This window comes from Pongo pygmaeus, chromosome 6 (assembly GCF_028885625.2).
Source record: "Pongo pygmaeus isolate AG05252 chromosome 6, NHGRI_mPonPyg2-v2.0_pri, whole genome shotgun sequence".
NCBI classification, from domain to species: Eukaryota; Metazoa; Chordata; class Mammalia; order Primates; family Hominidae; genus Pongo; species Pongo pygmaeus.
The window spans coordinates 129,436,863-129,462,697 of NC_072379.2; the positions used below are offsets into that span (position 1 = coordinate 129,436,863).

General features: G+C 38.2%; 1 protein-coding gene across 2 annotated transcripts in view; it reads right to left on the reverse strand.

Moving 5' to 3' along the window:
- Positions 1-25,835, reverse strand: part of COPG2 (COPI coat complex subunit gamma 2) — a 164,177-nt gene that overhangs the window by 41,668 nt on the left and 96,674 nt on the right. For both annotated transcript variants that reach the window (XM_054497299.2, XM_054497300.2), the window contains exons 10-19: positions 17,726-17,859; positions 16,749-16,816; positions 14,529-14,717; positions 6,812-6,907; positions 6,257-6,500; positions 4,129-4,204; positions 3,015-3,118; positions 2,304-2,429; positions 1,085-1,147; positions 190-329 (exon numbers count right to left, since the gene is read on the reverse strand). In XM_054497299.2, coding sequence (XP_054353274.1) covers positions 190-329; positions 1,085-1,147; positions 2,304-2,429; positions 3,015-3,118; positions 4,129-4,204; positions 6,257-6,500; positions 6,812-6,907; positions 14,529-14,717; positions 16,749-16,816; positions 17,726-17,859 — 1,240 coding nt within the window. The remainder of the gene's footprint in view (positions 1-189; positions 330-1,084; positions 1,148-2,303; positions 2,430-3,014; positions 3,119-4,128; positions 4,205-6,256; positions 6,501-6,811; positions 6,908-14,528; positions 14,718-16,748; positions 16,817-17,725; positions 17,860-25,835) is intronic.

The following is a 25,835-nucleotide window of genomic DNA, read 5'->3' on the forward strand; positions in this document are numbered from 1 at the left end:
AGATTTTAACCATCAAAAGTTACCCATCACATGAAGGGATCTCTATAGCTCTGGTGTTAAGCAAGAAAACCAGAAATTCTGCCAAATTAATTCTCTATAAAAGAAACTAGAATTATAGGTAAAGGGTATTTGTCTCAAAGCATACCAGTTTATACTAAATCTCTACAGGAGTCAAGGGCATTATCTTACCTGGAACACGATGTGATTGGTAAACATGTGCTTGATACATCGAACAAAATATTCTGTCTCTGCTTCTGTAAGTTGAACAGGCTCAGAAGACTTGAACAAGGGTCCTATATTCAGAAACTCAGGAATGGCAGCCAATTGTTCTATCAAGAAAAAAGAACGTAGGCTATGAAGAAGACAGGGAAAGACTTTAGTCTGGATGCTTAAAAAATGCTTTAGTTGGCCAGGCGCAGTGGCTCACGCCTGTAATCCCAGCACTTTGGGAGGCTGAGGCGGGCGGATCACGAGGTCAGGAGATCGAGACCATCCTGGCTAACATTGTGAAACCTCGTCTCTACTAAAAATAAAAAAAAATTAGTCAGGCATGGTGGCGGACGCCTGTACTCCCAGCTACTCGGGAGGCTGAGGCAGGAGAATGGTGTGAACCCAGGAGGCAGAGCTTGCAGCGAGCCGATATCGCACCACTGCACTCCAGCCTGGGTGACAGAGCGAGACTCTGTCTCAAAAAAAAAAAAAATGCTTTAGTTTCCATAGCCTTACTAATAGTTGAACATTCAACTAATATGTCCCCAAGTTTTAGTGATCTTTCAAGTAAGTGAGCTTATACATTAATGAAAGCAAAAAGCAAAAAAAAAAAAAAAAGAAAGTAAATACTTATTTTACAATGAGTTCCCTGTTAACCAACGAGATACAGAAAAGAAAAACATTCCCAATTAGCAATCACAAACTGGAAAGTTCATGGACTCCGGGTAGCCTCAGCAACTATACCCTATGGTGTTCAGCCACACGAAGATTTCCTATACTGAGAACTGATCAATTTGAGTAAGACTGATGGACTTTATTATATTTACAACACCTAGGGGCAAGATTATTACATCTAATCATCAAATCATCATACCTTGGAAAATGTCTTGCCTGGAAGGAGCCAACTTCTCTGGCTTAGTAGCCACAAGTGTGATTTCTATAAAGACAGATATGAGCAAGTAAGTGAACTTCTCCCCCTACTATCAAGCTAGCAATGCAGACAGAAAGACAGGAGAGCAGACATTTCTAGCAGATGTATAATGAGCTATTACTAAATCATACTTATAGGTTATCTATCACTTCTGGTGGGGGGACACTCAAATTAAAATGTATTTAGTGAACATATGTTGTGGAATCATAAAGTAAGCCCTAAAAATATAGAATTTGATTTAAATGGACTGGAATGTACAAAAATTACTCATAAAAGGAAAAACAATTTATTTTAAAAATCTTCTCATGATCAAAATAGGAAAAATTATATCAACAGAAAAACTGAAAATGTTGAAAAGAAGCATAAAATTGTTTCTTCCCAGTTTTGTGTTCTCACCACTAAACATTTATGTCTTCTTTTGTTTTTGGTTTTTTTTTTAAGTTTTAAAGTTAGATTTTCTTTGGGAATATTTTTTATGATTGTGTCCCATAAATTCTTTTAAGACGAACCTCCAATAACAAAATCAATTAACTTAGAGATTATCAACTTCAGAAAATAAAAATAGGAGGCGACAGCACTATTACTGCTCTGAGATGCACAGTGGCAACTGACTTCAGATACTGTAATGCTTTGCATTAAAAAAAAAACCCTTCATCTTGGAGTGCATTTCATATTACTGCTTTTACGTAAAAACCAGGAGTTTTTTTTAAACTCTAATAAAAATATGTCTTAAATCTAAAAGATTTAGAAGGGGTGACAATTGGCCGAGCACGGTGGCTCCCGCCTGTAATCCTAGCACTGTGGGAGGCCGAGGCGGGTGGATCACCTGAGGTCAGGAGTTCAAGACCAACCTGGCCAACATGGTGAAATCCAGTCTCTACTAAAAATAGAAAAATTAGCCAGGCGTGGTGGCGCATGCCTGTAATCCCACCTACTCGGGAGGCTGAGGAAGCAGACTCGCTTGAACCCGGGAGGTAAAGGTTGTGGCGACTAGAGATCGCACCGCTGTGCTCCAGCCTGTGTGACGGGAGCGAGACTCGATCTCAAAAAAAAAAAAAAAAAAAAAAAAAAGAGTGACAATTAAATGAGTATTAGAGAAAATATGCTAATATTTTTTAGTTTTGCAAAACTACTTATACACAGAAAAACGAATAGAGTTAACCTGCTTTCTGTTCGAAGACAGGAGCCATAGCAAGAGGAATTGATTTCATGTCAAATGGTTTTTCTGAAGGCTCCAACGTGTACTGGTGCAAGGCTTTTTCCATCCCTGGTACAGAGACCGTCAAACCTGTGAAACACAGAGAAATCTCAGCATTATAACCTCTTGCCAATCCTCGAATCCAAATAGGCCCAGGTTTGTAATATTTATGTAAGCTTTCTGAAGGAAGAGAAAAATATAACCAAAAGCTTTATAACCTAAATATAAAGGATATTCTTGAAATTACCTTATAAACTTATAAACTGACTTATTTCATTCCAGGAAACATGGGAGCATAGCATACACATTTTCAACAAAATGTATGTACCTCCCAGAAAAGAAAGCAACTTAGCTATATGGGAATAATGATAGCATAAGAAAACGGGAAAAACGTAAACCCATCCAAGAGAGAGTTCAAGGAGAACCAGGAATAAGTGAGCAACGTTCTTAAAAAATGTAAGGGCCCAATCTATATTCTTATAGATTGTTGCATAGGAATTACCATCACCAAATTAGAAAATATCCTATAAACACAGGTTTCTCTAGAAATGGAAGTGCACTCAAAGACAAAAACCAAGCATTTGCCTAGTGAAGTTAGCTCATATGCAAATCATGAAATATGCTTCCAAGACACCATTTGAGGAACAAAAGTGTACATCCTTGGCTTTCACTGACCATTAAAGATATATGTGGCATTTAGTGCCATCTGCCTCTGCTGCAGCACATTCAGATAGAAGGTAGCTCTGTCTCGTACCTCATCATCAGTATCCATCATACACCTGTCCAGGGGAAACAGAATAGTCATGTCACAGTACCCCAAAGACTTCCAATAGCTCTACTACCAAATCTAAAGGACACAGCTCAGGTCGTCATTTGATACTATCTTTAAAAAAGTGCTCAACAATAGCCAACAGTGGCTCCTAAAGTCTCCACAAACCTTGGGTACTGCTCTGAATTACTAAAGAAATACTGTTACTGTGAATCACAAGCACTACATAAGTAGGCATTAAAATAACGAGGAGCACAAGAACATGAAATACCAGTCTGGAGTCTTTTCTTCCATCTGTAACCACATGACCCTGTTGAAGACTTAGACTTCTCTGTAATTAGGAAATGGGAGTATTATACTTTCCAAGGATACTAAAAAGATAAATTCAAAATCCAGCCATTGTTATTGCTCAAATGACAATTTGTTTTACGTAAACTAGCCAACCTTTGGCTTATAATTTATCTGCTTCAATTATAAGATGCAATCACAGTTTGCTAAAGCAAGTCTTTTCCTCATCAAATAGAGTCATGAAGACAATGAAAAACTATTATTTTTAACTCTGCATAGTGAATTACCTAATAGTTTTTTTAAGTAAGCCCCTGTTGTACAAATTGAGGCACATGTATTTAAGTCATTTTCTCAAAATCATGTGAGAGAAAGCCAAAATCAAATGTGACATGTACCTAGCAAATAAAACCCTATGGAGAACTAATATTTTAGGGAATGGGGCTGGGAAGAGAAGCTCTATAAATAAGAGTGAGGAGTGATGGAAACATGTAGGCTATTGTGTAAACCAAGGCTAGGGGCTTTCATGAAGTGATCAGTCAATAGTACATCAAATTGATTGAGAGGTATACAAAATTACTAAAAAGAGAAAGGAATTGCCATTTGCTCCTGACTTGCTCCAATAGCTCTACTCTTAGGGCTTAGAGTGCATCCGCCCTATGGTAGAATGAGGATTTCACTATTTAACGATATAAAATTCTTATTTTTTTTTAAAAAAGACATTATTTAACTTACCTCTGTAAGAGTACAAGGATGCTTGGGAGAAGACTCTCATTCTGAGCCCCAAATTTAGCCAAAGCACTCACAGCAGCTATAATGAAGCATACAATTATGCTACATAAATATTGGTTTCTCAGAGTTAACCAATAACCATTTGAAAAAAAAATAGAAAAGTGTCCCCATGTTCAATGGAGATAAACTCTCTTGTTTTATTGAGTGTTTCTTGATCTTATTTCTTTGATACTGTTAAGCATAAATAGAATTCTGCAAGCCCAAGAGAGCTCTGAATAGGAAAATCTTCCAAAAATTGAGGAAAAAGATTCATACAGATTTTCTGTAGGAGCTGTATCTCCACCCCACCACAACCCCTTATATATCACACTGATGTGATTAAGCTCTAATCTCAAACAACCAGCCCCAAGCATAAAAAGAAATTCTATTATTAAAATTCCTCTCATTCAACAAAGATTCATTGTTCACCAAACTTTTGTCAGGAATTGTGCCAGGTACTGGGACAGATAAAAGACATGTCCCTGATCTCAAGGAGCTACACTCTAGTGGGAAAGATAGGTATGTAGAGAAAGAATTACAACACATCATAAGTAAGTCCATGGAAGAAATATATCCAGGACGCTATGTGAATACACAGAAAGGAACTAAATCCGAATTGGTGGTGGAAAACTAAGACAAAGAGTTAACACATATTACTTGAGCTAAAATCTGAAGAACAAGTACTGTTAGCCAGAGGAAAGAGGCAGGATAAGAGTATTAGAGGCAGAGAAAATAACAAGTTCGAATGGCCCCTGCCCAGAGAAGAAAGTGTGGTATATTACTGGACAGTTGGGCAAGGCTGAGCATAGGACCCATGCTGGAGAGCAAGAAGAGACAAGGGAGAGACTGGCAATAAAACAAAATTAGGGTATGGTTTAATCTCAACATTATTATTAAAGGATATTAAATATGAGACAAATTTGTATATTTGAAAGTCCCCCCCACCTTTTTTTTTTTTTTTAGCAGAGTGTAAAGAATAGGCTGGATATATGCGAGTCTAGAAGCAGTCAGATAGCTAGGCATCTGAAATGGATGAGATCCTTAATCAGCACCATGAAAATAGAAGAGAGAATGAAGAAATATTAAGGAGACACAATTGAAAGCACTTTGCTAAAGAACAGATAGGGGCTATAAGGCAGCAGAACAAGATTCTATCTTGATAACTGAGTGGATGATGAATGTGAGGTTAGTTTGAATTTCAGGTTGAGTTTGAAGTGCTTTAAGTTATTTGGACAAACAAGTTCAGGAAAGAGACATGATTGGAATGTCACAGCCTATCAGTAGAGCTCTGAAAATGATCACCAAGAGGAATGCAGATGTTCAGAAGTCAAAATCTTACAGAGAACTAATATTTTAAGGAATGAGGCTGGAAAGAGGAGCTCTATAAATAAGAGTGACGAGTGATGGAAACATGTAGGCTATTGTGGAAACCAACGCTACGGGGTTTCACGAAGTGTTCAGTCAATAGCACATCAAGTGGACTGAGTGTAAACAAAGGTAAGAACATTAAAGTATCTAACTTGATTTTACAACTAGTTTATAAGTAATTTTCAATAAAATTACTTCAGAGGATTTTTAAGGGAGAGCTACATTATACTGAGTTAAAGAGAAAAATGAATAATGAATTCATGCAGGCAGCTAATAATGGCTACTTCAAGTTTATCTCCGAGGGGAAGGAAAGTATAGTCAGTAGCTAGTGAAAGGCTCATAGATAGTTTACATCTTTAATGGGAGAGATTTGGATCTATTCATATGCTAAGGGAAAGAAAGATTAGGGAGGAAAAGTCACTTAAAAAAATATATATAGAAACATATAAACAAATTCTACAAACATTCATACTTACGGCTATAACTGAAAAAACGGATGAGCCATCATAGTATTCCTATCATACTGAAAGCAAAGGGTTATTTGTCTAATCTAAGGCAAAAATGAGGATGGAAACTGAGTACAAAGAAAGATATCTGGGCCCTAAGCATGCTCTAAAATCCCACCATCCAATAAATCCTGCACCTTCATTTTCCAATTTCATTATCACTCTCTTAAGTATTTCAAAAGATCAGCATCGTCAATATCAATGTCCCAATGACTCACCAGCTCTGACAGCCTCATTCTCCAGAACAACCCTATTAAAAATAAAGCGGATATATTTGGAGGGGACAGGCGTTCTAGGGCCCTCTTTGCCCAACAAGTGTAGAATCTTAGTAGCCAGAACAGTGTGTTCACAGTCCTCAATGAATTCACAAAGGTGGGCTAGGCCTGCTTCTTTACTCTCAGGGTTCTCTTCCACAATGCTGATTATGCAGTCCACAATGGCCCGCTTGTACTCAAAGCCTCCCTGGCAAAAAAGAAGATAAAATGCCATTCATTCTAGGGACACATTTTGGAGAAATGCTTACACTCCAAGGTTTATGCTTATAATATTCAAATTTCATTTCCCACCTTTTATGAGAGAAACAAAAGTGTTTTTTCTCCAAGTGGGGAAAGCAAAGCAATGGCATGTTTAGTAATAAGACGGTAACCAGACTTAGTGTACTACTTGAGAGGCATACTGAGATGATAAAGAAATCTTAAAACACTATGGTATTTCATGGCAATCCTAAGAATTTAAGACAGCAACTTCCTATGATTAAAAAGTAGTCTACCTACATCATCTCGGAGCATGTTGGAGAGGAAAGTCATCATGACACTGTGCTTTCGAGGGTATTTCTGACAGAGAGCACTAATTGCCTGTACAACCACCACCTGTAGAAAAACAAAAAGAATATTCACTTTTATGACTGTACAACCACCACCTATAAAAAGCAAACACAGAAAAGACATTCATCTTTATAACTTTGGCTACTAAACATATTTTCCTACTTACTCACTACAAGCTAAGAAGATACTGTAGTTGCCTAAAATGACAATAATTGTTCCTCATGGAAGATAACCAAGGAGACCACAAAGGAAAATACAAAGCAATGTAAAAATAAAGTTCATTCAAGAGATCCCTTCCCTCTGCCTCAAACAAATAATCACATCAAAGATTTTAAAGTGAACCATAAAGATAAAAAGCTTGAACAGACTGATTTCCATAGAAGAATAGAGAAAGCTATCAAGGAACTACTTCACAAAATGGTTTCTAGGGGAATTTTACCACAATTTTAAAGACCAGTGTCAGCCAGGCATGGTGGCTCATGCCTGTAATCCCAGCACTTTGGGACGCTAAGGTGGGTGGATCACCAAAGGTCAGGAGTTCGAGACCAGCCTGACCTATATGGTGAAAAACCGTCTCTATTAAAAAAATACAAATATTAGCCGGGTGTGGTGGCGTGGGCCTGCAGTCCCAGCTACTCGGAGAGGCTGAGACATGAGAATTGCTTGAACCTAGGAGGCGGAGGTTGCAGTGAGCTGAGATTGCACCACTGCACTCCAGCCTGGGTGACAGAGAGAGACTCTGTCTCAAAAAATAAATAAAATAAAATAAAATAAAAGACCAGTGTCAAGATGTGTGAAGAATGTGATACTTGTGGCTAACAAGTTAACCTGTCACAATTTCATGGATGCTGGTAGAAAACACGAGACTCCTGGCTCAGCGATGAAAGACAGTTAACTACTCACAGCAGTAGCAGTAGCCAGAGGATGAGCATTTTGGGGTGGGTCTCCTGAGCCCCAATTCCCAAAGTGCAATGCAAAGAGAGCCAGATAATACCTGGTCTTGCAGTAGGCTGCATTACCAAATAAGAACCCTAAGGATGGAACTTGAACATTTTACAGTGAGGAGTAAGCACGCCTGTCCTTTTTTCTGAAGGAAAACATTATTACATTGGACCATAAACATGTTTGCTTTTTTGCCCCAGAGAGATTTTTGCCCAAATACTATTAGTATTTCCTGGGGCTGCAAGGAAATCTTCCCTTTCCTTTAGAGGGAGACAAGATCTCTTATCTTCTAAGGCCAGAAGATGTCTTGTATTATAGAAAGGGAATACAGTTATGGTAGCAGGAAACAGAGGGCAGTTAGCGCCTAACTTGCAAGATGTGCAGAAATGAGAAGAGACTCATGTAGAATTTAGAATTGTCTACCAACAATCGGATAACCCCAAATCCATATATACAGTTTCAGAGCATAGAAAATGAAAGAAAATCTCCATAATGTTTGTATGAAGCAATGATACTTAAGCCTAATAAAGATGGTATATATATACAGAAAGAAAAATTACAGACTAAAATCATTTATAAATACTGATGTAAAAATTCTAAGAAATAATATTAGTTAATAGATTCTAACACTACATTAAAGAAATAATGCACCGTGATGAAATGGGGTTTATCAAGAATGTAAAGATGGTTCAGCATTAGAAAATTGATAAAATAACATCACATTCATGAGTCAAAGGATTATATCCAAAATGCTGAAAAGCCTTTGACAAAATCCAACATCCATTCCTAATAAACATTCTTGAAAAAAAAAAGGAATAGATGGATATGTCCATAACATAAACATATATACTTCAATCCTAATGCCAGCATATTACTTAATATGGAACCCTGAGAGGCATTCCCATTGAGGTCAGAAGTGTTGCAAGGATGCCACTATCTCCACAATTATTTAGCATTATTCTGGAGATATTAGCCAATGCAGTTAGATAAGGGAAAACAAAGAAACAAGAATTGGAGAAGACAAAACAAACAAAAATATCTTTATTTTTAGATGACATGATGGTATATATGAAAACCCTAGAGAATGAATAATAAAACTAACTTGATAATTCACCAAGGCAGCAGGATATAAAATTAACATGCAAAACCAGTAATATTCATATACATAAATGATAACCAGGTAGAAGATAAAATGGAATAAAAAACATTTATAATAGCAATGAAAAAGGTAAGTCATTTAGAAATAAGCATTTTAAAACCATTCAAAACTAATATAAAAATATTTTTTAAAAAACATTCTTGAAAGGCATAAAAGCAGATTTGAACAAATTAAGACATCCTTGTTCTTAGGATGTTCCAACATCATCAGGATATGTATTCTCCCCTAACTTATGAATTTAATGTGATCCCAACAGAAAATGTCAACAAGGTTTTTTATGAAGCTAGACAACTTGATACTAAAGTTCATTAGAAAAATAAACATGTGGCTGGGCATGGTGGCTCACACCTGTAATCCCAGCACTTTGGGAGGTCGAGGCGGGTGGATCACCTGAGGTCAGGAGCTCGAGAACAGCCTGGCCAACATGGTGAAACCTCGTCTCCACTAAAGATACAAAAAATTAGCTGGGCGTGGTGGCGGGTGCCTGTAATCCCAGCTACTTGGGAGGCTGAGGCAGGATAATCGCTTGAACCTGGGAGGGGGAGGTTGCAGAGTGAGCCGAGATCACGCCATTGCACTCCAGCCTGGGCAGCAAGAATGAAATTCCATCTCAAAAAAAAAAGAAACATGCAAGAATAGCCAGGAAAACAATGAAAATAAAGAACTATGATGGAGGGCTAAGCATCCTACAAAGCTTCTATATTTAGAACAGAGTGTAGCAGTAGTATATGAATAAACAGACCAATGTATAAGTAGAAAAGACACTCCAGAAACAGACTCAAGTATATATGCAACTTTTTTGAGTTTGTATGAACATACAAACTCAAGTACATATGATAAAGATGATGTCTCAAATTATTGGGGCAAAGATGGTCTTAAAAATTTTCTTTCAGCTTTCCCGTCTATAGAAAAAATTAAAATAATTTTTTTTTTAGATAAGGTAATGTGGTTTGGATCTGTGCCCCCACCCAAATCTCATGTTGAATTGTAATCGCCAGTGTTGGAGGTGGGGCCTGGTGGGAGGTGACTGGATCATGGGGGCAGATTTCCCTGCTGGTGCTGTTCTTGTGATAGTAAGTTCTTGTGAGACCTGGTCATTTAAAAGTGTGTGACACTGCTCTGCACCCCCCTTGGTCATGCTCCTGCCATGTAAGACGTCTGCTCCTGTTTTGCCTTCCACTGTGAGTAAAAGGCTGCCCCAGAAGCAGATGCTGCCATGCTTCCTGTTCAGCCTGCAGAACTGTGAGCCAATTAAACCTCTTTTCTTTATAAATTACCCAGTCTCAGGTGTTTCTTTATAGTAGTGTGACAACAGACTAATACACAAGATCTTGCTCTGTTGCCCAGGACAGAGTGCAGTGGCATGATCACAGCTCACTGCAGCCCCAACCTCCCAGGCTCAAGTGATCCTCCCACTTCAGCCTCCCAAGTAACTGGGATTATAGGTGTGCACCACCATGTCTGACTAATTTTTGTATTTTTTGTAGAGACAGGGTCTCACTATGTTGCCCAGGCTGGTCTTGAACTCCTGGACTCAAGCGAGGCCTCTGCCTCGGCGTCCCAAAGTGCTGGGATTAAAGGTGTGAGCTACCACACCTGGCCTTAAATAAAATTCTGGGGGGCAACTAACTGTGTAGTCAATGGAAAAGGATAAGATTGAATCTGTTTATAGCATATATAATAAAAAAATTCAACGGACCAGAGATCTAAGTGTAAAATATGAAACTATAAATGTATTAGAAGAGAACATGAGTGAATTACTCTAAAATTTGAAGGGAATATAATTTTTAATTATGACTCAAAGTCAAATAAAATAAAAGGTTGGCAAATATGACTACCTAAAAAAAATAACACTTTTGCATGTCAAAAGACATCATAAGAAAAGTCAAAAGACAAATGACAAACTGGGAGAAAATATTCATAATATCTTTCACAGATAAAGAGCTAATATCCTGAATATACAAAAAAATTAAGGAAACAAAAGACTAAAAATCCTAAAGAAAATGGGGAAAATGCAGGTGGGCATGGTGGCTCATGCCTATAATCCCAGCACTTTCGGAGGCTGAGGTGGGTGAACTGCCTGAGCTCAGGAGTTCAAGACCAGCCTGGGCAATCAATCCTTTTGCCTTTCTCCCAATGGTGAAACCCTCTCTCTACAAAAAAAGCAAAATTAGTCAGGCATGGTGGCTTATGCCTGTAGTCTCAGCTACTTGGGAGGCTAAGGCAGGAAGATCACCTGAGCCCAGGAAGGTTGAGGCTGCAATGAGCTATGATTATGCAACTGTACTCCAGCCTGAGTGACAGGGTGAGATCCTGTCTCAAAAAAAAAAAAGATGGGAAGGGGTAAAATACAAAACTGAAAGCAAACTGAAATGAATCTATCTGTATTTCAAGAGATTTATATAACTGCACTGAAAAAAAAGAAGAAATAACCCACTTAGTCAATATTCAACTATTCTGTGTGCAGATGTTAAAAGATCAATTATAAACTAGCAGTTCTTTCCATACTATACATACATAAAACAACAGTAATAACAGACACATATATTATTCTTAACTATTATTTCATTTATACTTCACAATAACTCTATGAGGTAAGTACTATTATTATCTCCATTGTACAGCTAAGGAAGCTGAGGCAGTAAGAATTTATGTGACCCACCTGAGGTCGCATATCTAATAAGTGGTAGAATCAGGATTTAAACCCAGGGATTTTGATTCTAAAGGTCATTCTCTTCACCACCACAAAGACTGCCTCCAAAACTTCTAACTCCTTCGCCTGACATTTTTAATTAGTCTTGTGCACAGCTGCAACCACTGCCTGGCCAAGGAGGGACAGGGAGATCTCAGTCTCACAGCATCCTGCTGCAGGACAGTAGGTATTGTCCTAAATATGCCATCCTGTGCATCATTAGGATATGCATAGGATAAATTAGGATACGCATTAGGATAAATCTGCTATCCTATGCATCATTAGGACAATACCTACTGCCCTGCAGCAGGATGCCGTGAGACTGAGACATGAGCAGGCTGCTCTCTTCACGGTTTCTTGCCCATACTGGTTGCCTGGGAGGTGCCCTACCCTCTCTGGTCCCAGCCCCAAGGTGCCATTTTGAGAGTTTAACACTGGGCTGTGCCCTGCTCTCAACCTGAGTTAGGGATGATGCAGTTGCAGCTGCTACCTGGCCAAGGAGGGCAGGGAAACCAGGCTATCCTACACATATCTAGGATCATACCCACTGCTCCGCAGCAGGGAGCTGTCAGACTGACATGTGACCAGACCATACTTCTCACGGCTTCTTGCCCATACTGCAAACCTGGGAGGGACCCCTCCCTCTCTGCTCCCAGGTCCATGGCACCATTTTGAGGGTTTAATGCTGGGCTGTGCCCCACCCTGGGTTGAGTTCAAGATGATGTGGCTGCAGCCACCACTTGGTCAAGGAGGGACAGGGAAGCCAGGTTCCCCTACACATACTTAGGACAATATCCAGTGCTCTCCAATGGGCTGCTGTGAGACTCAGACCCAAGGGAACCACACTCCTCACAGCTTCTTCCCCATGCTGCTCACCTGAAGGGTCCCCATCGTCTCTGGCCACAAGCCCACAGCTGGCACCATTTTGAGAGTTTAAAGCTGGGCTATGCCCCACCCTCAGGCTGAGTTTGAGGTGATGTGGCAGCAGCTGTCATCCAACTGGGGGAGGGACATGGGATAACAAGCTCTCCTGAACACACTCAGCATAATACCCACCACCCTGCTACAGGCAGCTGTGGGACTGGGGCCTAGCCTACCCAACCCATCACAGCTTCTGCCAACACCAACATAGACTGCTTGTGTCCCTGTGGGTTGCTCCAACACCACTACGGCCCATCACCCACATCACCCCAGCTGCCAGGGGCCGGAGAACCCACTCACACACTGAGCTCACTGCTCTCAGTATCTCTTTCTAGCAAGCCACCTGGAGGTCCAAGCATAGCCCTCTAGTACCCACAAACACTGGAGCCAGTGTAAGCTGGGCCTAAAAATAGGCACACTTGGTGTGCTGCTGCCACTGAAGCCCAAAGACTGACTGACTATGTGTCCAGATCCCCAGCTAAACTTCACCACAACCTCAATTAATGCCTGTACCCTAAGTCACTGAGGAATCACAGAGACCACTGATCCTGTGTACTGCTCAAGAGGTCATACAAAGATCTCACTACCACAGGCACTCAAAATCAAAGCCAAGGTATCTTAATAACAAATACACGTCTTTAGGAAAAAACTCACTCCTACAAATGCAATTTGAAAAAACTAGAACAGCAACTGCTACACCAGATGCACAAAACTGTCTGCTTGAATACACGGGTAAAGTTTGTTTTTTAAAAGTCTGGATGCATACTAAGTAGAGAGTAAATAGGGTTAGTTATATTACTTGACTGAGTATAAAGAAAGAATGAAGCAATAAAATGTTTCTACTTTTATTCTTTTAACTGAAATTTATTTATTTATTTTTTTAAATCATCTCTGACATACTCTCACCAGTTCTATTCAACCCCATTCTGGAAGTACTTTTTTAATTAGGCAAGAAAAAGAAAGGAAAGGCATTTGGATTGGATATAAAGAAGTAAAACTGTCTCTATTCACAAATGGCACAATTATTTATATAGATAATCTCAAGGAATATGTATAATGATGACTAGAACCAGTAAAGGTACTCAGCAAGGTTACAGGATACAAAGTCAATATGGAAAAGTATTTTTTAAAAGTTTTTCATTAGTAGTAAACAATAAAATAAAAATTTTAATAAAATATCAAAAGCATAAAATATTTAGATATAAATTTAACAAGAGATTTGCAAGACCTCTAAACCCTACAAAACACTGCTCAGAGAAATTAAAGAAGATCTAAAGGGAGAGATATACCATATTCATGAAATAGAAAAATAATGTTAAGATGTCAGTTCTCCCCAAATTGATTTACAGATTCAACACAATCCCAGTCATAATCCTAGCAGGCTTGTTTAGTAGAAATGGATAAATTGGTCCTAAATTTCATAGGAAATGCAAAGGAACCAGAATATTAAAAAAGAAGAAGTTGGAAGACCACACTACTTAAGATGTACCATAATGCTACATTAACCAATATTAGTGTGGTACTGGTACTGGATTGACAAACAGTTTAGTAACATAATACAAAGCCCAAAAATATACCTAAAATTATATGGGTATTTGCTTTGTAGACAAAGGTGCCAAAGCACTCCAACAGGGAAAAGGAAGTATTTCCAACAAATTATGGTGGAATACAGTAGATATCAGTATGGAAAAAATACTGAACTCAACAAACAGTAATTCAAGTTGGATCATTGCCTAAAATGTAAAATCTAAAACCATAAAGCATTTAGCCTAAAGCATGAGAAAATAAGTAGATAAAGGTTTCTTAGGGGACAGTAATAACCATGAAAGAAAAAAACTGATAAATTAGACTTCACAAAAATTTAAAACTTCTGCTTCTCAAATGACACTGTTAAGAAAATAAATAGGCACCCAACAGACTGGGAGAAAATATGATCATGTTTAAACTCTTACCTTGAACTCATCTGAGATTTCAGACACAAAAGAAGATATCTGCTTCATGAGCCTGTCCACACTGCTCTCACTTCCTGTTTTGAGGAGTGTGGTAATGGCTAAGGTAGCAATGCTTCTGTTTGAGTCTGTGATTAAGTTTTCTAAGTCCAGATTGCAGGCAGTAACAGCAGAGGGGTGCTTCATTGCCACCTTGTGGAAGGGCAAGAAAAAAAATTAAGCAAATTGCTTTTGATAAAGGCCAGAACTTAAATTTTAATTGAGGTAAGTGGCAATCCAAAGAGGACAGGATAAGTTAAAAGTAATTGTTTCAAAAAGAATGGCTCCAGTTAACAAGGTATATCTTTTAATAAATGATCAATGGCCAGAGTATAGCATCGTACTCTCTTTTGTTAGGTTCCTCTAACCTTTCTAACATTACCATTTTAAAAAAATTTTAATTGGCCTGTATTTCCTTATAGTACATGTGTTCATATATGTCTATTCTATTAGATGTTAGCAGCACTGACAACAGGATCTAGCATAGTAGACAGTGCTCGACAAAGACTTATCAGTTAAAAAATACTGCTGCATTTCAAGATGCAAACTCCAGCCAAACTGCATTATCTATGGTTACTACATGGTCTGCCATTCTCCTGCATCCTTGTTTTTGTTGATGTTGTCCCACCTCTTTGTCTATCCCAATATTGGTATGGAATCCCTTACCCACAATTTGGAAAATCCGAAAACACTCTGGAAAGCAAAGCATTGGGATGAAAATCCATTTAACAGCAAAATATGACACAAACTAATGCAAAACTCTTTAATTCTTAATTTATACCACTTGACAAGGATAGTCATATGTTTTGTGCAAAAATATTAATGTTTTTTAATGGTGGGATGCTGCCCCAGGCCCACTGGGGTTAGTAAATAAGAGATAACATCATATAACCTTCCTAAAATTTAACTAAAAGCAAATTCTGAGACACACCTGGCCCCAAGATTAGAGATGAGGGATTGCAGACCTGTATCAACTCTTTAAAAACAATTTAGGCTGGGCCTGGTGGCTCATACCTGTAATCCCAGCACTCTGGGAGGCCAAGGTGGGCAGATTACCTGAGGTCACGAGTTTGAGACCAGCCTGGCCAACATGGCGAAACCCTGTCTCTACTAAAAATACAAAAGTTAGCCGGGCATGGTGGCAGGTGCCTGTGATCCCTGCTATTTCGGAGGCTGAGGCATGAGAATCGCTTGAACCCGGGAGGCGGAGGTTGCAGTGTGCCGAGATCGCGCCACTGCACTCCAGCCTGGGAGACAATGTGAGACTCTGTCTCCAAAAAAAATAAATAAATAAAAAACAATTTAAATTGTTGTTCTATAAAGATTTCTTCCATGGCTGCTCTAAACTTCTCTTTTCTTCAACTGTTTACACAATTAATTTATAATTATGTATTGCCTATGACAAGTCTTCTATTACATTTAACTTTCATTTACATTTTCTATGCTTATTTAATTTATTCTGTGTTTCTGTATTATATCCTCTAAATCTATACTGTCTAATAACGTAGCCAACAGCAACATGTGACTACCAGGCATTTGAAAGGTGGTTAATCCAAACTGAGTACGCTGTAAATGTAAATGTACTGGATGTCAAAAACTTGAGATATGTAAAAATATCTATTACATGTTGAGATGACATATTATATGTATTATGATAAAATATACTATTAAAATTAATTTTACCTTAAAAATTTTAATGTGGTTATTATAAAATTTAAAATTATATATGTGATTCACATTGGGTTTCTACTGGACAGGGCTGCTGTAGACCAGCACTGAGCAAGAGAACTTTCTTCAATGACAGAAATGTTCAAGATCTGCACTGTCCAATAGCCACTGAACACATGTGGCTGTGAGTACAAGAATTGTGACTCATGTGACTGAGGGCTGAATTTTTTATTTTAATTAATTTAAATTTAAATAGCCACTGGTGGCTAATGGCCACCATATTGGACAGTGTGGCTCTTGAATATAAAATGCTTAGAAGTCAGAAATGAGTTATAATCTTCAGCTAAATAATAATAAAAATGAGCATACCCAAGGCCACAAATACAAGTGAAGTGTTGTAGAGGTGAAGCCCATAAATCATATATACTAACCTTGGAGAGAAAACCAAATGCTTCACATTTAATGTTTCTCAATTAAATATTGATATAAGTCAATAGTTAGCAAAGAAACACCTACCTTGTTCAAGGTCCTCACAGCTGCATATCTCAAGGCTGGCTTAGGAGAACTACAGAAAAGTTGAAGAACTAAAAAATAATAATAATAATAATATGTAACATTAAGTAATATTACATATACATACTGTGAATACGCCTGGCTTAGGAGAACTACAGAAAAGTTGAAGAAGTAAAATACAGATATAGATACAGTGAATATTACCTATATATGCTGTGAATATTCCTCATCTCATCATATACCATATAGCTGAAAATACAGTACATAATGAATCACATTCAAAACATGCATAAATTTTATCACAGCATCAAAAATTTACATGAAAAATGTAACATCAAAATAGAAAAAGCACTTTTGGGGCGCCTGTAGTCCCAGCTACTCGGGAGGCTGAGGCAGAAGAATGGCATGAACCCAGGAGGCAGAGCTTGCAGTAAGCCGAGCTATCGCGCCACTGCACTCCTGCCTCAGTGACAGAGCGAGACTCCATCTCAAAAAAAAAAAAAAAAAGAAAAAGCACTTTTGGTCAGTTATAAAAACTTAAATAGGAAACAAAGTTTGCTCTTTTTTAAAAAAAATCAGAATATCCATTAATACCTGAACTAAATGGTAGAAATATTGACAGTTCTGAAAACAAATGGGCTTTTTAAACACCAATGAAAACTGTAAAATGTTTTCAAAAGTTTCATACGAGGAAACAGAAACTTTAAAAAAAAGCAATAAAGAACTATTATTAATAAACTATGTACATATAAATAAAATTCTTTCAAAAGTTTTATATAGAGAAATAGAAACATTAAAAAAAGTAATAAAGTAAGGAACAACTAAAATAAACTATCTACATATAAGCTATCAGAATGCAAAGGCTATTTATACACAGAGCTAGTGTTCAAAAAACATTCTTAATACCTATTTTGCAGATCTATGAAACTTAAAGCAAAAACTTAGGAACATAAAAGCCAGCCATCAAATATAAAACAAACCTGAAACAGCAGGTGCCAACTCTCTTGCAGTGCAGTTAGGAAGATGGATGATAGCTGAAGCAGCTTCATAAATAACCATTTCATGTTTATTTCGCAAGCAGCTCTCAATGAAATCAAACAGTGGACTTTCATGGCTGCCAATAAATATTTATAGGCCATTATTTAGATATCAAATAGAGAGGCAATATGCATAGAGATTAAAAGCACAGGCAGATTGAGAGGCACTTCTGGAATGGTGGATGAGGGATTTCTAAAACTTCATTTCATCACAAAGCAATTAGAACACTGGCAAAATTGTCAAAATCAACTTTTGCAGAATTCTAAGAAATTAATCAAAGATTTGCAACAATCCCAACATCTATTTAAGAAAAGTAGCTGAATCTTAGTAAAAATGGTGAGCTTTCTGGTGTTTTAACCTACTCATTCTCAATTTCCATGCACCTCTTCCCAGTTCCATAGTAGCCTTGGAAACCAGCAGCCTCAGAACCACAGTAACTGTGAATGCCAGCAGCCTAGCTACAAAAGCAGCTCTGGGCCAAAACCTCATCCCCAGAGAACTGTCACTATGTGACCTGTCTGGTGCTCCTAGAAAAGCCCTATTCACAGGCTAATCTTTATTTCACCTGACTCAAGAGCTCATTCAGCGTGAAAAGCCCTATGCCCAGGGAGTTTGTCCAAAAAAATCAGTAGTATTTGGTTAATCTTGCAGCTGCCAGAAGAAGCAATTTTAGCAGGGGCAAACAAGAGGCTGGCCAAAAAACTTAAAAGGAAAATTTGGGAAATGAGATGTCCTTAGGGGGCTTTGAAAATTTCTAAAATACTTCTGGGGATACAGAAGGTCATGTGCATGTGCAGGGCTAAGCAAACAGCTACTAAAGACCTGACAGAGCTCCACTCTCTAACCTTTGCTTGATTCTGAGGCTCTGCACAAAGCAGGAAGTGAAGGCTAAGGCAGAGCTGTGAACTCCCGGGGCATGGAAAGCATGCCCCAACATACACAGCACCCATTGGAAAATGATGGTTTAAAGCATTTAAGAAAATCTGTCAAATCATTATTTGTGGGTCAGCTAATCAAACAAAGACTTCAGTGTCTATACAAGATACAGAATAAAGACTACAGAAATAGTCCAGGAAGGTCACAAACAACAACAAAAATAACAAACCCCAGGGATAGGGAAAGGGAAAGTCTGATTACCAGTGTTGTCACATTATGATATTTAAAATATAATGTTTTTGACAAAATAATTATGAGACACACAAAGAAATACTTAAGTATGACCCATCTATGGGGAAAAAGAAGTAGTCAATAGAATTTATTCCTGAGGAAGCCCAGATGTTGAACTTACTAGGCAAAAACTGTAAATCAGCTAATATAAATATGTTCAAAGAACTAAAGGAAACTAAAACATTTAAATTAAAGGGAAGTACAACAAGATGTCTCATGAAAGAGAGACTACCAATAAAGTGACAGAAATGATTTTTTTTTTTAAGAAACCAAATAGAAATTCTAGATTTGCAAAGTGCAATGACTGGAATGAAAAATTCACCAGAAAAAGTTCAATAGCAGACTTGCACAGGCAGATGAAAGAATAAGAAAACTGGTAGATCTACTGAGATAAACCAGCTGATGAAAATAAAAAAAGAAGGAAGAAAAATGAACAGTGCTTTGGAGACCTGTGTAACATGACCAAGGGTACCAACATTTTGGATGCACAAAGGGGAAAAAGAACATAAGAAGAAACCATGGCCGAAAACCTCATAAGTCTGATTTTAAAAAAAACATTAATTTATGTACCCAAGAGGCTCAAAAAGTCTCAAGCAGAATAAATACAAAAATATTCACATATATACACATCAGAGTGAAACTGTTGAAAGCATAAAAATAGTCATTCTGACTGGTGTGAAATTGTATCTCATTGTGGTTTTGATTTGCATTTCTCTAATGATTAGTGATGTTGACCATTTTTTCATATGCTTGATACCATTTTGTACCAGTCAGAATAGCTATTATTAAAAAGTCAAAAAATAACAGATACTGGTGAGGTTGCAGAGAAAAGGGAATGCTTACACACTGCTGTTGGGAATGCAAATTAGTTCAGCCACTGTGGAAAGCAGTTTGGAGATTTCTCAAAGAACTTAGAACTACCATTCAATCCAGCAATCCCATTACTAAATACAAACCCAAAGGAATATGAACTGTTCTTCTTAGGTTTTGATGAGAAGGCGAGGATTAAAGAAAGACTGAGAGAGAGTTGGCGGCTCTACAGCAATGCAGGTTTTATGTCCAGCATAAGACCTGCAGAGGCGGGGCACCAGCTTAATGCCAGGGCCCACCTCTGCTTACAGGCTGGGGCAATTTTAGGCCTGGGAGGGAGGGGTCTGAGGGTTATGGCTTGCTGCCTGGGAGGATGTTGATAAGACGTTCCCATGATGAGGTGGTTTGGCCCTTGTTCTGGCAGGATGTGACAGTGGACTTTTTCCCAGCAGAATGTGATAAGAAAGTCAGGCAGTCGGGCAGGATGTTTCTCACGGCCCAGTCCCCCAAGGAATGTTTCACTTTGATCAAGGTCTGTGAAATGACAAGGGGCTTACAAAATGGTACAGTTCGGACTAACAGTTCTACCATAAAGACACATGCCCTCATATGTTCATTGCACCACTACACACAATAGCAAAGACATGGAGTCAACCTAGATACCCAACAACAGTGGACTGGATGAAGAAAACGTAGTACATATACACCATGGAATACTATGCAGCCATAAAAAAGAATGAGATTATGTCCATTGCAGCCACATGGATGGAGCTGGAGGCCATTATCCTAAGCAAATTAACACAGGGACAGAAAACCAAATACTGCATGTTTTCACTTATAAGGTAAGCTAAACATTGAGTGCACACGGGCACAAAGAAGGGAACAATAGGCACTGGAGCCTACTTGAGGGTGTAGGGTGGGAGAGGATGAGGATAAAAAAACTACCAACTGGGTGGTACGACGCTCATCACCTGGGTGACAAAATAATCTGTACACCAAACCCCCATGACATGCAATTTACCTGTATAACAAACCTGCACATGCACCCCTGAACCTAAAATAAAAGTTGGAAAGAAAAAATAATAAATAAATATATAAACAACAACAAAGAAAGCATAAGATAAAGATAAAATCTTGACAGCAGCAAGAAAAAAACTACTTATCACACTGTACAGGGAAAAAATCAGTATGATTAATGGCTGATTTCTCATCTGAAACAATGGAAGACAGAGACAGTAAAATGTCATATTCAAAGTGCTAAAATGAAAAAACAAGAATTCTATAATCCAACAAAACTCTCCTCCAAAACTGAAAGCTAAAAATGACATTCCCAGATAAGCAAAGACTGAGAGAATTCATTGCTAACGGACTTGCTTTGTAAAAATACTAAAAGAATAGACTGAAAGACTGACTGTAGACAGTGACATGAATCATCAGGGAGAAATAAAGAGCATCACAAAGTGTAAATATATTAATTGATATGAAAGAGTCTACAATTTTTCTCATTTCTTAACTACTGTGAAGAACATAAAATTGTATAAAGCAATAATTGTAACACTATATTGTCGAGTTCTTAACATATACACAGATAACACACATGCCAATAATAGCAAATAGGAGGAGAGAAGGAACAGAACTATATTGGAGCAAAGATTCTAAATTTTACTGAAATTAAGTTAGTATTATCTGAAGTAGACTGTGGTAAATTAAAATGCTTATTATGATTCCTAGAGGAACACCTATGAAAAAACTTTTTTTAAAGTTAAAATATAGATGAAGGTATTAAAATAATATACTAAACATTTTTTAACTCAAAAGCAATCAAAGAAGAAGAGAGAAACAAAAAAGACAGGAAATTAACACAGAACAAATAGCAAAATGGCAAAGGTAAACCCAACAATAATTATATTACATTTGAATATACTAAATACTCTAACTAAAAGACAAACTGCTAGACAGGTTTAAAAAGCAAGATCCAACTACATGATGTCTAAGAGATACACTTTAGATTCAAAGACACAAATAGGATGAAATTAAAAAGACAGGAAAATGTATGCCATACAAACAGTAAGTGTAAGAGATCATGAACGGCTATATTAATAGCAGACAAAATAAGAGTTTAAGACAAAAATGTTATGCAACAAGGAGAGACATTACACAATGTTAAAGAGGTGAATGCATCAGGAAGATTTAACAATGATAAACATACTCATAAAATAGAACCACAAAATACATAAGGCAAAACTTGACAAAAAGAAAGAGAAATATATAATTTAAAAACAACAGGCCAGGAGCTGTGGCTCACGACTGTAATCCCAGCACTTTGGGAGGCTGAGGCAGGCGGATCACCTGAGGTCAGGAGTTCGAGACCAGCCTGGCCAACATGGCAAAACCCCGTTTCTACTAAAAATACAAAAATTAGCCAGGCATGGTGGCACGTGCCTGTAATCCCTGCTACTCGGGAGGCAGAGGCAGGAGAACTGCTTGAACCTGGGAGGTGGAGGTTGCCGTGAGCTGAGATCGCACCACTGCACTCCAGTCTGGGCGACAACGTGAGACTCTGTCTCAAAATAAACAAAAATAATTGTTGGGGGACAAGATCTCAGCCCTGCTCACCAGCTGCCTGGATATAAACTCGGTGGTATTAGTGGGGCACGGTGGGAGAGAGACTTGCCTTGTTGGCTGTGTGGTAGCTGGGTTAGACCTGTCACTGGCAGCTTTCCCCCACTTTCATGGTAACCTGTATGTTGCAGCAGAAGCACCATAATCCCCCTGGGAACATAACTCCACGGGCCTGAGAACCATACCCCCATCTCCCACACCAGCTGCAAGAAGCCCCACCCAAGGACAGTCTGAGCTCAGACATGCCTAACCCTGCCCCCTGCTGATGGTCTTTCCCTACCTGCCCTGGTAGCTGAAGACAAAAAGCATAATCTCTTGGGTGCTCTTTGGCCCCAACAGTCCCTTGAGAAACCCAAATACTTACCCAAGTGACCTCAGAGCAAGCTTGTATCCCCCCATACTACTGCAGCTGATGCTCTCTTGAAGGCGCCACCTACTGGCTGGAGGCCAACCAATTCAAGCCACTGCAGCAACTAATGAAAGAACAACCTTGATCCAAGAAAACAGAAAACAACAGCTAATTCAACCGCTTGTAACATCCTGGCTAACCAGAGGTCCAGAGTCAGTACACATGACAACTTCACTGCTAGCACAACCAGCATTTGAGAAAACCAGCGCACTAAACAAAACTACAACCAAGGACCCTCACAGAGTCCTCTTCACTCCCTTCACAACTTCTGGAAATGAAAGACACATTTAGAGAAATGACAAATACACTGGAAAGTTTCAATAATAGCATCGAACAAGTAGAAGAAAAAAACTTCAGCACTCAAAGATGAGGCTTTCAAATTAACCCAATCCAACAAGGACAAAGAAAAAAGAATCTTAAAAAAACAAAACACAACAAAAGAAATGAATAAAGCCTCCAAGAAGTTTGGGATTATGCTAAATGACCAAACCTAAGAAGAACTGGTGTTCCCAAGGAAGAAGATAAATCTAAAAGTTTGGAAAACTTATTTGAAGGAATAATCAAGGAAAACTTCCCCGGCCTCGCAAGAGACCTAGACATCCAAATACAAGAAGCTCAAAGAACAGCCGGAAAATTCATCACAAAAAGATCATCACCTAGGCATTTAGTCATTAGATTATCTAAAGTCAAGATGAAGGAAAGAATCTTAAGAGCTGTGAGGCACAAGCATCAGGTAAGCTATAAAGGAAAACCTACCAGATTAACAGCAGATTTCTCAGCAGAAACCCTACAAACTAGAAGGGATTGGGGTCCTATCGATAGCCTCCTTAAAAAAAATAATTATCAGCCAAGAATTTTGTATCTAAGCTTCATAAATGAAGCTTCATAAATGAAGCTATGAAACTAAGCTTCATAAATGAAGGAAAGATAAAGTTCTTTTCAGATAAACAGATGCTGAGAGAATTCGCCACCACCAAGCCAGCACTACAATAACTGCTAGAAAGAGTTCTAAATCTTGAAACGAAACGTTGAAATACACCAAAACAGAACCTCCTTAAAGAAAAAAATCTCACAGGGCCTATAAAACAATAACACAATGAAAAAAAACAAGGCATTCAGGCTACAACTAGCATGATGAATAGAATAGTACCTCACTCACATCTCAGTAATAACACTGAATGTAAAAGGGCCAGGTGAGATGACTCACATCTGTAATCCCAGCACTTTGGGAGGCCGAGGCAGGCAGATCACGAGGTCAGGAGTTTGAGACCAGCCTGGCCAACATGGTGACCCCGTCTCTACTAAAAATACAAAAATTAGCTGGACATGGTGGCGGGTGCCTGTAGTCCCAGCTACTCGGGAGGCTGACACAGGAGAATCACTTGAACCTGGGAGACGGACGTTGTGGTGAGCCGAGATCGCGCCATTGCACTCCAGCCTGGGCAACAAGAGCAAAGTCTCAAAAAAAAGAATCCACCAACCAAGTCTGCTGTCTTAAAGAGACTCATCTAACACATAAGGACTCACATGAACTTAAGGTAAAGGGGCGGAAAAAGGTATTCCATGCAAATGGACACCAAAAGTGAGCAGGAGTAGCTATTATATCAGACAAAACGGACTTTAAAGCAACAATAGTTTAAAAAGCAAAGATGGACATTATATAATGATAAAAGCATTAGTCCAACAGGAAGATATCACAATCCTAAATATATATGCACCTAACACTGGAGCTCCCAAATTTATAAAACAATTACTACTAGACCTAAGAAATGAGATAGACGGCAACACAATAATAGTGGGGGACTTCAATACTCCACTGACAGCACGAGACAGGTCATCAAGACAGAAAGTCAACAAAGAAACGATGGACTTAAACTATACCCTACAACACATGGACTTAACAGATATTTACAGAACGTTCTACCCAACAACTGCAGAATATACATTCTATTCATTAGCACACGGAACATTCTCCAAGATAAACCATATGACAGGCCACAAAACAAGTCTCAATAAATTTAAGAAAATTAAAATTATACCAAGTATGCTCTCAGACCACAGTAGAATAAAATTGGAAATCAACTCCAAAAGGAACCTTGAAAACCAGGCAAATACATGGAAATTAAATAATCTGCTCCTGAATGACTGTCGGGTCATCAATGAAATCAAGATGGAAATTAAAAAATTCTTTGAACTGAACAATAATAGTGTATACAGACCTCTGAGATACAGCAAAAAAGGTGCTAAGAGGCAAGTTCATACTACTAAATGCCTACACCAAAATGTCTGAAAGAGCACAAATAGATAATCTAAGGTCAAACCTCCAGGAACTAGAGAAACAAGAACAAACCAAACCTAAACTCAGCAAGAGAAATGAAATAACCAAGATCAGAGCACAATTAAATGAAACCGAAACAACAACAAAAATACAAAAGATAAATGAAACAAAAAGCTAGTTCTTTGAAGATAAACAAAACTGATAGACCATTAGCAAGATTAACCAAGAAGAGAGAAGATCCAAGTAAGCTCAATTAAAAAGGAATCGGGAGATATTAAAACCAATAATACAGAAATATAAAAGATCATTCAAGGCTACTATGAACACCTTTTTACACACAAACTAGAAAATCTAGAGGTGATGGATAAATTCCTGGAAATACACAAACCCTCCTAGATCAAACCAGGAGGAAACAGAAACTCTGAACAGACCAATAACAAGCAGCAAGATTGAAATGGTAATAAAAAGTTTCCAACAAAAAAAAGTCTGACAAGATAAACTCACAGCTGAATTATATCAGACATTCAAAGAAGAATTGGTACTAATCTTATTGAAACTATTCCAAAAGATAGAGAAAGAGTGAATCCTCCCTAAATCATTCTAAGAAGCCAGTATAACCCTAATACCAAAACCAGGAAAGGACATAACAAAAAAAGAAAACTACAGACCAATATCCCTGATGAACACACACACAAAAATCCTCAACAAAATATAGCTAACCAAATTCAACAGCATATCAAAAAGATAATCCACCATGACCAAGTGG